The following is a 14,440-nucleotide window of genomic DNA, read 5'->3' as shown; positions in this document are numbered from 1 at the left end:
ATTGGAGAGAAATTTCCTTTTGGTGACTTGGAACCAGACAGAGGGACAAAGAACAATGTTTTGGTTGAGGACGGTGAAAAACAAAATCTACCTTAGGCAAAAAAAAAAAAAAAGCATTGGGCGGCACCACCACCTTGTCCCTATTCAGGACCTGAAAGGAATACTTGCAAGATAAGGTCGCCAGTCCAGAGACTCGCCGAGGTGACAGCTACAACAAATACTGATTTGTGTGTGAGGGTACACATAATATCTCGAATGGGTTTGAAAGGTGGTTTCTGAAGTGTAGAGAGAACCAGATTCAGATCCCCCACAGAGTCACAGGGAAATTGATGAGGAGAGCTGCCTGGAAAACCCCTGTGCAAAAGGTCTTTAAAGAGTGACAGGCCAACAGTTTTTGAAACAAAATAAAAAAGGACAGAATCTTGACCCTTAAATGTGCTAAGGGCCAGAGGCAAACCTGCCCAGTTGTTGTGGAACTTGGAGGCTAGGGTGACCACATGTAGCATTCCCCTCCTGCAGCACAGGTAATGGAAAACCTGCGAGTGTAGAGACCACTCCATTAGGTCCAGGCACAGCCAGCTGAGGACAATTATCTACGCCTAGAATGTACATGGCTGACCAAGCTAAAAACATCAAGGACAGGATGCAATCTCTGTTGCCACAGGCAAAAACACCCAGACATGAAAAACCTAGCCTGTTCAGAGACCAGATCAACTTGTCCCATGACAACAGAATGTTGCATTGTAGAGGTCTAGGGTGAAACTGAGCAAATGAGGCTGCCTTTAAAGAGGCTAATCTCAGACTTAGAACTCTCATGCGACAGTAGAGAGTCAGATGGCTCCAGAATTTAAGAGGTCGATGTCGCAAGCGTACACCCAGAGACTGACACAGTCCTCCATTTTGTTAAGAAATCTCCATGTCCCTCATTCTCCCCCTTTCCTCTCTGTTAATCCACAGGGACATGTGTGTGTTGGAAGGGTCACAGGCAGGCCAGGGCACAGCAGGGAACCCCAGAGCTATAAAACATTTTTGAGCTGAAACGCCTGGTTGTCTAAGAGAGCTGTGCAATATAACACCTCGTAAAAGATAACACAAGCCTTCCCAGGAGATCAAAGACATTCCAACCAAGCACACGAACCAGATAACACTTTTAAAATCCGTTGTTCCCCTATGTCTCATATCTTGGAATATGAGAGACTTACATAAAAACCAGGCATATCTTCAAATTGGCCACGAGGAAACAAACAGTTTGATAGGTCACTCTCCTTGGCTGGAATACATAGGAAAGCAGAAAAGTAGATCTCTTGAACCAGTGTAATTTCATATCTAATCATTCCTCAGATGTGTCTGAATAATAATCTACCCACGGGTGGAATGTCACTTGTGCATATGGAAAGGTATGAGCCAAAATATGAACTATAAGAGATTTTGGCTCTAGTTTAGGCCTACGCCCAGACGATCCCTCCCTAAAACGGGGTATTGGTCCTTGACTTCAGAGACACTCCCTGCTGAGGAACTACAAAATGGGTTTGTCAGGCCTAAGAAAGTTAAGTTGAAGAATTCTCCCGTTTAACATCAGAGCCAACTTGGGAGACCGCCCTTTCGCTCTGAAACTTGATCTGCTAACACAGGACTTTGGCAAGTACTTTAACCCTCTAACTTCTCTCTGTTATCTCTTTGCTGTGCTGTTGCCCTCTGTATATTTATATATAATTTTATATATATATATATATATATATATATATATATATATATATATATATATATATATATATATATATATATATATATATATATATATATTGGTTACATCTTTTTCCTGTAAATATTTTTATTGCACCCTTTTGACCTGTTAGTAATAAATCTTTCCTTCTGAAAGTGTTGAACTGTTTCTATAGCTCTTTACTGCAATTTACAAATTCCTGCCTCAGAAAGAGCGCTACTGTGTTTGTTTAACCCTCTGTATAACTGGCCTGTGGCCTGTGGTGACCGTGTTATGTGGACAATTATCTCAACCATTATAGTGTTATTGCGGATATCGCCAAGTTTACGCTTTCTCTGTACAAAAAGGAGGTGGTGGCAGTGTGAAGGGTTAATTGCGGAATTAACTTGACCCAGTAACAATCGCTCCCAGGCTGCCGGTAAATCGATTGTGGTCCAATTAGCTGGAAAATCGTTGTGCAGGGTGCAGCTGGGCTTGGCATTGTTACGAACGTGACATCGCGGTTTTAGATTGGCCAGTCCTTCAGTCACGAGTTTGGTGAGAAGGTCAGGGGTCTGACGCCGCATTCGTAACAGTCGATTCTGAGTTTTTTCTGTGGAAGGAACACTCTGGCCTAGACATTGTCCAGGACTAGACCCAGATACTCCAATGGATGAATAATTTCCAGTGACGATTTCTGAAGGTTCAGGATCCAGTCAAAGCTACATTGTCCAAAGAAGCCCACACCAAATGTCCAAGTAACCCACACACTGAGGATGCCACAGGATCGCAGTGGGGCTAGTACTGAAGTCAGTACCTTGGAGAATACCTGAGGTGCAGATGAAAAGCTAAAAAAAAGGGGCCACAAACTGGTAATACAGGGGCTCATAGCAAAGAAGGGGCAAAAACCTCGGTTTGCAGCCCTGAGCTACCACCTCTTGCACCCAAGAATCTGAGATGGAAACTGTTCAAGTGTCAAAGGTTAACACTCTGGGATGCACCATTATGCAGAGGAAGACTTGTTTGAAGATTTAGCAGACTGAGTGTCAGGACTATGTGGGTGGACAACAGGAGAAATGAAAGACGTTTCTTAATATTATTATTATTATTACTACGAGTTTATATAGCGCCAAAGGGTTTGCTCAGCGCTGTACAATAGGGGGGGACAATACATGGCACAGTACAACAAAGACAGACAGCGTACGAGGGGTAAGAGGGCCCTACTCTTACGAGCTTACAATCAAAGATAGGATTTTACTGAATAGGGTTGTAAAGGTGGAGTTTGCCATTACGAATTAATTTATAGAGAGAGTTTTTTTAATTTTGTTTTTTGTTAGGATCACACCAGAGGCTGTACCAGGTCTCTGGACATGGGGTGTGCTCTGTGGTTGGCTCAGGAAGCATAATAAGCCCCCTGACTAAAGGGAAAAAACATCAGGGGAGTACTGAGAATGTTGATAGAGATGAAAATCAGTAAAAATAAAACCTGCAAAATTCTATATAAATCAACCCCCTAGACCAGCAATGGGCAAACTACGGCCCGGCGGACCTTTTAATCTGGGTTATAAAGGGCTGGAATATTATTTTTATTTTGCCATTATCCACATTCTCAAAGTGGTGGCATAACCAATATGTCCAAAAATATTTGTATTCCTGTGTACCTATAAAGAAAAAAGGCTAGGAACAAAAAAATGGTTAGCCTTTTGTCCAGACTCCTAGGACACTAACAGAAAACTGAGGCATGCTGGGTGGATGAGGCATTAAACTGGGACTGGATCACAAATAATCTGTTTTCCAATGTACAATACTCCTGTAGGCAGCAGAATAGCATCGATAGGATCTGAATTTCTGTGGCTCCTAATGAACAAGAAAGCCTGGAAATTGGAAGGCAGTTTTAAAAAGGTACAGCGAAAATGGGCAACCAATAAAAATAATAGCAAGAGGGACAAAAAATTAAACATCATTTAAAGCTCCTTTACAGCCAGTCCATGTTGATTGATTTTGCGTTTTAAGTAAAGGTTAAGTACCTCTTGTCTTTATCCATGTTTGTGTCTCTATTTGGAAGATTCCGCCTCATTTTGTGTCTACTGGATGGTTTTAAGTATAGAAAGTAAAACTTTGAATGGTTTAGAACACCTGCCAGTTGCTTATGTTTATTGCGGTTTATGTTTCCATGAGAGAGATTTCTACTCGCTTCCGGTGCAGATGACGGGAGTCAGGCAGGGCTGGCATAGACAGGATCTAAAAACATTCAACATCCTGTCCCGCATGGTTGTGCACAGTCAGTATAGAAAAGTGCAAGGCCAATGGTGACATAAATCCATAAAATTAAAAGAAACAACTAGCATGCCTTAAATATCATACTAATGCAGGCCATAGACGGGGAGAAAACCAGCCGTTTTTTTTAACAAAAAAAACGAAAAAAAAAAAATCGGTCTTTCAATAGGCCGACGTTACCACCAACAGTTAAAAATAATAAAAAAAAAAAAACGGCCGATTTTCTTCCTGTCTACGGCCGGCATTTACTTATTAGCCGCCCAGCCTATAGCCGTTTGGAGGCCGCAAAAATGCGGTAGCTTTCCGGGTACACGCCATTTGGCGTCCTCCCGCACATGCGCAGTTCGCGCGGTTGCAGAGCCGCGCAGCGGCGCGATCTGTCACCGGCCGTGTACTTCGGACACGGCCGATGACAGATCTGAGTACTGGCCCCCGTTGCCGGTGCCATGTGACCTGCTGTGACCAATCACAGCAGGTCACATGACGGTTGTATACAATGGATGGCTTCATTCATGCCATCCATTGTATACTAGTGCCTAGCTGTGAATGGTCACAGCAGGTCACATGCACATGTCATGTGATGTGATTAGCTGTGGCCAAATCACAGCTAAGCACAAAAAAAACCAAAAAAAAACCCTGAATGAATCGATGTCATTCAGGTAAATGCTTGCTTATAGCAAAGTAATTCTTTGCTATAAGCAAATTGTGTAAAAAAAAAAAAAAAAAAAAAAAAAAAAAATACTGATCACTTCCCCAAAGTAGTTACTATGGTCGTCGGGGGCGCGCAGGAGAGCGCGTTCTGGAATGACGTCATATGACGCCCTCCCAGAACTGGCCTGCCGCAGTGCAGCCGTCATTCGGCTATATGTTTAAACTAGTTAAAGGTAGATATGCCTGGAGGTAACAAAGAGGCCTTCATGCCACAGTGTGGTTCCCACATAGATTTGCAAATATATGCAACTGACACCTCTGTTTTTGTTACATGAGGGTTTAAAAAGTGCTGGTTATTATTATTATTATTATTTTTTTTTTATCTAGAATTAAAAAAAACAAGCTTTTACCTTCCCAATAATCTAAACCTATTAACAAAAAAATAAAAACAACATTTGCAGCTGAGTTGTGCTTTAAAGTCAAACTCCGGGGAAAAGCTCCAAACTACCCTTGCAATGGGAATCTCCTGCACTGCAAGGGATAAATACACTTTTTGCCTAGTGTACTATTAAAATCTGGTTGCACCGCTTCTATTGCAGTAGTAGAAGAAAATGAAGAGTTTGATTAAAGACTTTGAAGTAAATAAGAACTAGCTAAGCATAGAAATGTCTTAGTAAGGTCTCTGAATAGCATGTGTCCTATTCTGTATGATTACAACAGCAGTTTTACTTAACTCTGAACTCCCTTCACTCTGCACAACTGGACTCCCAGAGAGGCTTCTCTTTAGTTCGCCAGCAGTTGCAAGCACTCTCTTATTATGTACAATGAATGAGTAGCAGCAGACCTGCCCACAACCCAGAGCATCAGATGTAAGAGGACCGCGACGGCTGCTGGAAGATTAAGGAACAAGGTACTAAAACGGCTTTTTAATGGTACCCTAGACAAAAAGGGGCAAGGATTCCCTCCTGCAATGCAAGGGTAAAATTAAAAATTTCCCCAGAGTACAGCTTTAAGGGTACTGGTTACCTGGCCCCTAGGAAGTGTGCAGGCCCGGTTAATCCCTTTATTTTGAATTACCCATTTTAATGGAACCTGTAGAAACAGCTGAATATTGTAGTACTGTAAAGTCTAAGAATGGGTTCACACCTATGCACCACGATGTGGGCGGAATGCAATTGTGTGAGCATTTTACATCTTTTTTTATGAGGTGGGGACCCAATGACTTTAACTGGTTCGTTTCTGGCAGCACATCAAAGTTGCAGCACGCAGGATTTACATGCACTTTCATGAAAACTCAGTATAATTGAAATGGGATTGCACATAAAACCATTTGTAAAAATGTGTATAAAATCACGTTGCACCCAAACAGCAGCGAACCATGTGTGAGAACCCGCTCTAACATATATTTAGGAAATACCTGAAATATTGAAGCGTTCAGCTGGAAAGTTACTTAGTTTCTGACATATTCTTGATCTCTCTTGTACCAACATATCCTTTAGCGTGCTCTCCCTGTTGCCCCGTGTGTTCAGACAACCAATCAGCTGCTCCAGCTGTTCCACTGAGCTGTAGTAACACCAGCGATTCGGTTTGTTCACAGGTTTAGAGGAATCCGATTCCTCCTTTACATCCTCCACAGAACCAGCATGGCCGTTCACTGCAGGATTTGTTTCTGGTTCTCGATGTGAAGCTGGATGAGGCTGCAGCATGTCTTCAGTAATACCAGTATAATCCTCTTCCACAAACAGTCCCGGAACAGAGAAAAAAGACCAGAACCGCCTGTACCAGCGGTCTCTGCCTAGAGGGACAATGTTTGTGCAGGCTGTGACTTGCTGGATTTTCTTGATTAACTCTTGCTCTCGTTTCTCATTTTTCCGTTTCAATTCCCTCTCAGCTGCAGGTTCTGTTTCCTTATTGTCCAGAGACTCTCTGTTCTTTTCTTTGGAGCCATTCTGCCCTCTCATGCCTATGTAATAAAAATTACAAAATTTAAACCAATTTCCAATACATCTTTAGAGTATATCTTAACACTAGAAGAAAAATGTAATCTATTGCAGCTTACCAGTCCTTCAATGTGGTAGCTGCATTTATTTTCTTTATTAACCACTTGCCCTCCAGAGGATTTAGGGCTCTTTCACGTGGGCGTTCTGTATTGCCATTTTTCATCTGTCCATTTATGGATGAAATACGGACACCCATGTATTTCTATGCACTAGTGGATGTAAGCAGATGATCATCTGTTTGCATCCGTTAACATCCGATTTTTTGAATGGAAAAGAAAACCCTATTTTTCTTCAGTAAAAAAAAAAAAATGGACGAAAACTGGATGTAAAACAAACATACAGTCTGTTTTTCCATTGGTAAAGTACGTAAAAAAACGGATGTAAACTGATGAAAAAGAGATGTAATCTGATGGGAACTGATCCCTTTTTTCTTGGAAAAACGTGACTGAACTGATGATAAAAATGGAAAGTCCATGTGAAAGGACCCTTACCCCCCTTTCTTACCAGGCCATTGTTTGCAATACGACGCGCTGTTTTAATTTAATTGATAATTGCGTGGTCATGCAACGCTGCATCCAAATGAAATTTATGTCAAGGGTATAGCACATTGGAGCAGCCAAAACCCCAGTATTCCACTTCCACCAAGGATGTCTTTCAACTATGACCCAGTTGGGAAGTGGTTAAAGCCCATTAAAGCCAAAAGATGTTTTCCCTTGCAGTGGGGCTGTGCCCATACTGCAAAGGTTAAGTGTTTGCTTTTGTCTAGGAGGGAGGAGAAAGGAGATTTACTTACCCGATCCTCCCCACACAAGACCTACGTCTCCAGCGAGTGGTCTATCGGTCTTGAACTGTGGATTTTTTCTGATGTCATCAAGCCCATAGACCTACTTTGGACATAAGGATATCAGGAACAGTCCACAGTTGTATTGTGGGTAGGTGTCGGTTATGGTGGAGCAGAGAATCAGTTAAGTATAAGGCTCTCTCTTTTCCCCTGGACAAAATGAGCAGATAACTCTTGCAGTGTGGGCACAGCCCTACAAGAAAGGAAATCTTTTTGTATGCCTGGAGTTCTTTTTTTTTTTTTTTTTTTTTTTTTGAGAAAGGTCTGTAATGCCCATATTTCAGCTTGAATTTGAATATACCAGATCTCTTGCATTATATAGAACCATACATTATCAAAGTTTGGTTTCACTGCCTCATGAGGAATATCAGTAGTTCATATTACAACAGGTACCTCTCCTTTTCTTGACAGGAGGTGGCACTTCTTCATCTTCAGTAGCTGTATCCTGCTCCTTCTGCTCAGTTTCCTTATTCTCGTTTCCGGCCTGCAAATCCTCTTGCTCTTCATTTCTGGAAATAAGTGGTAAGCACACATGAATAACTGAAGAGAGCTTAATATGGTGCATGCGGTAACAGGATGCTTTATACAGTCATACCAAAACATAAAACCTAACCTGATCTTCTATCACACCAGCCATTATGGTCTATTTAGTAAAAAACTATCCTACCCTGCTGCTTTAGGCACATCCTTATCTTCTCTCAATTGATCTTCTTTATCCTTCATCTTCTGCTCTTGTTCCTTCAGCTTTTCCTCTTTACGCTTACGGATCCTAGATGTAACGTAGGCAAGAAGAAAAAGATACATTTTCTCTTTAAGTTAATGTTCCAAATCACATTTACAGAAGAACATACAGTGCTCGGCATAAATGAGTACATCCCAACAGATTTGTCAAAAAACCTTTACTTTCCTTTCAGAATTAACATTTTCTATGGGACACTATACTACAAAATACTCCCACAAATGCAGCCATTGATTGCTAACAAGATTTGTTATCCTGCGCACAAAAAAAGTATTTTTCCTAACAAATTCATTCAAGATTTTGCAAAAATGAATACACCCCTATGAAAGTCTTTGGAGCAAAGCTACATTTTAGACAACAAAATCCTAATTAACAAGAATTCAATTACAGGTGAGTCTAATCATTCAATTAACAGGTGTCCAGCAGACAGTTGATCATAAAAGGGCGTTACTTAACAAAGAAAACCTCTTCCCATTACATTCTGTCAGCAATGGCACCACATGGAGCAGAAATGTCACAAAGCCTGAGAAAGAAAATAATTTCTTTACCCAAGGAAGGTGAAGGCTACAAAAAGATCAGCAAAGCATTACTTATCAGTCAGAATACTGTAGCAAAAGTGATACAAAAATTAACAAAGATGGAACTGCAACCATCTCACAAATGTCCAGGCCATCCACAGAAGTTAACACCTCAACAGGAGCATCTTCTCACAAGAAGGGTTAAAGAAAATCGCCATGCAAGTTCACTTCAGATAGCTAAAGTATAAAGTCAAACTGGGGTGATTGTCTCCTATGACACAATACGGAGTACACTGCAGAGGAATGGCATGCATGGGTGTCATCCCAGAAGGAAGCCTCTCCTAAACCCCATGCAAAAAAAAGCCTGCCTAGAATTTGCCAGGACCCATGCAGAAAAAGAAGACTACTGGGACTCTGTAGTGATGAGACCAAGATAAAAGGTGTTTGGAACGGATAGCTTCAAAACTGTATGGCATTGCAAAGGTGAGGAGTACAAAGAAAAATGCATGGTGCCTACAGTGAAACATGGTGATGACAGTGTCCTTTTGTAGAGCTGCATGAGTGCTGATGGTGTCGGGGAGCTGCATTTCATTGATGGTATCATGAATTCACAGATGTACTGCTGTATATTGAAAGAGAAGATGCTACCATCACTCCGTGCCCTTGGTCGTCGTGCACTTTTCCAACATGACAATGATCCAAAACACACATCTAAGGCCACTGTTGCTTTTCTGAAGAACAGGGTGGCCAAGTATGTCTCCTGGTCTGAACCCAATTTAGCACCTATGGGGAATTCTGAAGAGACAAGTTGAGCATCACTCACCAACCAGCATCTAGGCTCTAAAAGAGGTCGTTCTTGATGAAAAAAGATAGATGTTGCAGTATGTCGCCAACTTGTCTATTCCATGCCTAGAAGACTTGGTACTGTCCTTACAAATCATGGAAGTCATACAAAAAACCAGATGGAGTAGTTTTTGTTGTGGGGTGTATTCATTTCTGCATTAACTAATTTGAGTAAAACTGAAGATTTTGTCATCTAAGTTATATTAACCAGGGGCGGACTGACAACTCATGGGGCCTCCGGGCAATAGGGGATCATGGGGCCTCTGTGTCCTTGCCCAAACTCAAAAAAGTTTATGAAAAAGGTACCAGGGGCATCTCATGGGGCCCCCTACTGACCCCGGGCCCTCGGGCAGTGCCCAAGTTTCCAAATGGTCAGTCCGCCCCTGATATTAACCTTACTTTCATGTAATAAGCAAACAAATGTTCTATAAAACTCAGTTTTATCAAAATTTTGGAAATGGTTCTTGTGTTCTTGTCTCTCCAAGTCCATATTAATATCTCTCTCATCAGCGTACACTAAACAAGCACTCTCACTCCAAGTGTCGAATAAAACATGCCAAACTAAAGCAAAATTTTATATATAAAAAGTTCCACACACTTCGTTACCTAAGTAAAATATCTACAAAGAATAAAACCCATATTTATGTACTATTGCCAGGGAAAAGAAAAAAATATACATCTCAGAACAACAGTAAGCAAAACCTAGTGCCGTGGCCCAGATATTTTTCAAACAAGAAAACCTTAATGTCCCAAATGCCTGTTGGCAATGTTTACAGCCTCAGACTCTGCTGTAAGCCCCAATGAATGACAGGATACACCTGACAATTTAACTTTCCCAATTAACTGCGCGATAGAAAATAATTGCTTCCTACTATGTTATTTTACATTTATTCAGTCCTGAAAGCCTACAGTCACAAAGCCTACTTATTTATCTAAGGACATAACATATTGCATATAAACCAATATGAAGTTTTATTAGAGAATTATATACAAACCTGGCAGCAGCCTCCTCACGTTCTTTACGGTTCTGTCCGGCTTTCAGCTCTCTGAACTCTTGCTTTGACTGTCTCAGCTCCTCCACACAATCCTCAATGTAATCTCTCGTGGACACCAGTGTGAGCAGTTTGCCGCACAGGGAGTGGAGAATCTTCAGCTTCTCATCTAGAAGGCATAGTGCAGGGATAAGGAACCAGTGACAAACCACCTGTCCTCCGCTAATTATTCTCATGCTGAGATGAGAATATTCTGTGTCAGCATTACGGTTTCTAACGGCAGAAACAGGTAAGCACAGCAAATGAATAGCACCTCCATATTACTAGTTAGGACCTGGCAAGACTATATATCTATAGATAAGGAATTTCTAGAAAAAGTGTATTAAGGGTCTTTCTTAAAAAATACAGGTGCCTTTAAGCTATGTGGAAAAAACAGATAATTTTAACCTGTAAAATAAATTCTAGTCTACCAGTTAAAGAACAGCTTTCCTTGCCCTGTTTTGAAACTCTCTCAGTTGCTTGTCACAAGAGTGAAGACTCGCAAACACGCAATTTTGAAGCTGGATGTTGGGGGAAAAGGGACCTAATATGAATCTATTGTGCCCTATTCACTGTAAAGATTACAGTTTAGAAGGCATCACAGGTTTTGGCCATGACCTTTTAGTTCAAACAGCAGCTCACAATCCTAAAGTGCATCCCAAAGACCACAAATCCTCAGCTTCAGCACCCCCTAGGATCTCTGCCACTAAAGGAAAGTGAAAAGACTGACTTTTTTTGTGCCAAGATAATCACACAACATGATTCAAATCTTCACAAGTTTATTACAAAATTAAGTGATGTTATTAAAAACAATATGTACTGTGATACCAAGTACAATGTACTAAACATAGCCTCCCATTACGAAGCCGCCCTCCCCCCCGTATTGAGCAGTAACCTGAATAGGTTCAGAGGCTCAAAATGTTGCTGGGGCGGTCTCCAACGCAGACAAAGTACCTCAAAACATTTTGCGGGGAACACCGCTTCTTCAGGAGGAGTAGGGAAGTGCTTTTACAAAAACACCATTTAAAGAGTCACACACCAAGAGAGGGAAAGATGTCACAGCCAAGTTCAAGCAAAGCCTCCCCCTGGAGCAAGTGTGGAAGTGGATAAAGTAGCAATTCGAAAATCAAAATTGGAGGCTGAATGTCACCTGTGTACTAAACCCACAGAAAAAATGCTGGAAAGGTATAGAAGTTCAAGGGAACATTGGATAAAGATGTCCAAACCCGCATAATGAGCACTAGGTGGGTAAAATCCATATCAAGCAATGGACAACCAATTTAGCCATCTAACAAAAAGCCAACACAGCCTCTTCTAAAAGTGGGTGACTCCAACTCCAACCTCTCCTGGTGTGTGGATATTTGTTTGTTTGTAAAAGCCCCCAACTCTTCCTGAAGAAGCAGAGCCGTTCACAAAAAACGAGTTGAGGTGCTTTGCCTGCATTGGAGACAACTCCAGCAACAAATCATCTGAACCTATTAAGTGAGGTTACTGCTCAATAGTAGGGGGTTTTTTGTCACCATGGATACGGGAGGCTATGTTTAGTACATTGTACTTGATATTATATACATTTTCATTAACAAAAAAAGAATGAATAATTTAACTTTGTAATAAAATTGTGAAGTTTTCTTCATATGGTGTGTCTTGACCCTTGATACTGAAAAAATCCTTCATTTTCGCTTTCCTTTAGTGTTCAGATTAATCAGGATGTGCTTCCTAGCAATCCATATTCTCTTCTGTATATAGGATCTCTGCCGCACCTCTCACCAATCAGACCACTGAGGGGGTCGTTACTGGCTACCATGGGACGTTCACTGGGGAATGTGAGGCCGAATCCAGCAGAGCTGAAATTGAGGTTTCAGCTTAGAGTGCTCCCTGGATCAAGGGTTTAACACAAGAAAGAATTTAGCCAAGAAGAGGAGGTACCTGCATGAACCCCCTTATAATCTGGTTAGAATGTTACTAAACATGACCAGTTTCCTTTAAAGGAATTTCATAAGAGTAACAAAGCGATTCTGCCATCTCTACGTTGGTAACCATATACATTTTATAGTAAAACATAGGCTGCGCAGAATTTACTTTCATTTGTTGTGTTCTGAATTAGCTTTTCATACCAGGAGACAAGGAATAAACAGATGTAGTGGTCAGTTTCTTCAGGATTGCAGGGTGATTGAGACGAAGCTCCATACACGCATCATCAGTAGCTACAAAGCCTCCCTGTTTTTGATATCGGTATTTGGCACTAGCTGAGTTTGAGTCAGCTCCCGAAGACAAAATATGAAGACGAAGAATCTCTGAAAGAGTGCAGCTATCTAGATCAAGCTCCTTCAGACTGCAGCCTGCAAGGAAACAGAAAACAGGTAACCAACTACAAACCCATAAACCCGTGTTACTCTGATCTTTCCATACGCGAATTACGTGAAGCAGTACTTTGGTAGCTTTTTCATGCATTAACTTGCAAATATACACCGTACATGCATAACAGAAAACCAAAAGACAATGCATAGAACTGAAATTTCAGAACTGAAATCGGACATTAAGGGGTTTATTTACTAAAGCTGGAGAGTGCAAAATCTGCATAAAAACCAATCAGCTGCCAGGTTTTATTGCCAAAGCTTAACTGAACAAGGTGAAGTTAGAAGCCGATTGGCTCCCATGCACAGCTGCACCAGATTCTGAGTGCTTCAGTTGTAGTAAATCTCCCCCTAAATGTCATCTGCAGATATACCTACTGAGAGAAAGAGAGCGAAACAGAGAGTGTGAGACACAGGCAGACACGCACATTAGCACATTTGTCACAAAGAAGGAAACAGGCAATTTCTCACTGCACAGATGTTTTTCACAACTTTAAAACACAAAATTCAATCTGCATATCAATAACAAGAACAACTTCACAGAACCTTTCCGAATTTTAAAACCATTCAAACTTGGGTAACATGCAGGCCATATGGCACACCGGGCGTTCGTCTTAACAAGAGCTGGCTGTGACATGCAGGGCCGTCCACGGGTGGATGTGCCATCCAGGCATGCGTTGCCAACACTTGCAGCATATGATCGGTGTTGGTGGGAGGAGGGGAAAGAGTCTCTCCATTACCCCGCCCGCCACGCTGCTCCAAGACAACTGATAGTCCCAGTTAGCGCATGCGCCCCACAGTGACCGGTTGATTGGCAAGTGGAGGAAGAATGGAGAAGCCGAGGCCTTCCCGCACATGAATGCCGGCGAGGTGCTGTGGCCACATATAGGGTAAGCACTGCGGCTGGTGTATACCCACCTCTCTTCTTGCCCACTTCTTTTCCCACCGGTGAAGGGGTCAGGATCGGATTCTCCAGGGCCAGATACGTTTATTTTGTTAATGGTAATTATGCACTTTTTTCCTCCTCTGTAACTGCAGTCTACTAATTAGCAGGCTCATGGCCAGGCTTTTCTATGCAGCATGCACCTGCTGTGTGCCTGGCTCAAGCTGAAGGGGGGACTGTTCTACCCAGGAAAGTTGACTGTAGAGAAGTATTTAACAGGCTTTTTTTTAGCACTACTAAAAGCAATGCTCAAAAAGCCAGTTATAAAGCAATACTTCTTTACAAGCTCTGTAAGTGATGCTTTACAACTGGCTTTGCAGTACTGACAAAGCTAGTTAAAAAACATTTCTCACAGAGCCAGTTATAAAGAAGTTTTACTTAATGACTGGCTTCGTAAGCAACGCTTAATGACTGGCTTCGTGAGCAACGCTTAATGACTGGCTTCGTAAGCAACGCTTAATGACTGGCTTCGTGAGCAACGCTTAATGACTGGCTTCGTGAGCAACGCTTAATGACTGGCTTCGTGAGCAACGCTTAATGA

The 14,440-nt window shown here is 41.7% G+C and overlaps 1 protein-coding gene across 1 annotated transcript in view; it reads right to left on the bottom strand.

Annotated features, from left to right (window-relative positions):
* The window catches only part of BAZ1A (bromodomain adjacent to zinc finger domain 1A), an 84,203-nt gene that overhangs the window by 28,008 nt on the left and 41,755 nt on the right, over positions 1-14,440 (bottom strand). Inside the window, exons 14-18 of the mRNA XM_089680225.1 lie at positions 12,717-12,941; positions 10,567-10,732; positions 8,139-8,240; positions 7,865-7,980; positions 6,048-6,593 (exon numbers count right to left, since the gene is read on the bottom strand). Of these exons, the coding sequence (XP_089536351.1) occupies positions 6,048-6,593; positions 7,865-7,980; positions 8,139-8,240; positions 10,567-10,732; positions 12,717-12,941 (1,155 nt within the window). The remainder of the gene's footprint in view (positions 1-6,047; positions 6,594-7,864; positions 7,981-8,138; positions 8,241-10,566; positions 10,733-12,716; positions 12,942-14,440) is intronic.

This window comes from Staurois parvus, unplaced genomic scaffold (assembly GCF_062004578.1).
Source record: "Staurois parvus isolate SC_StPar_1 unplaced genomic scaffold, SC_StPar_1.0 ptg000237l, whole genome shotgun sequence".
NCBI lineage: Eukaryota > Metazoa > Chordata > Amphibia > Anura > Ranidae > Staurois > Staurois parvus.
Note: the sequence above shows the minus strand (reverse complement) of the source record. Positions and strands in the feature narration are given on the sequence as shown.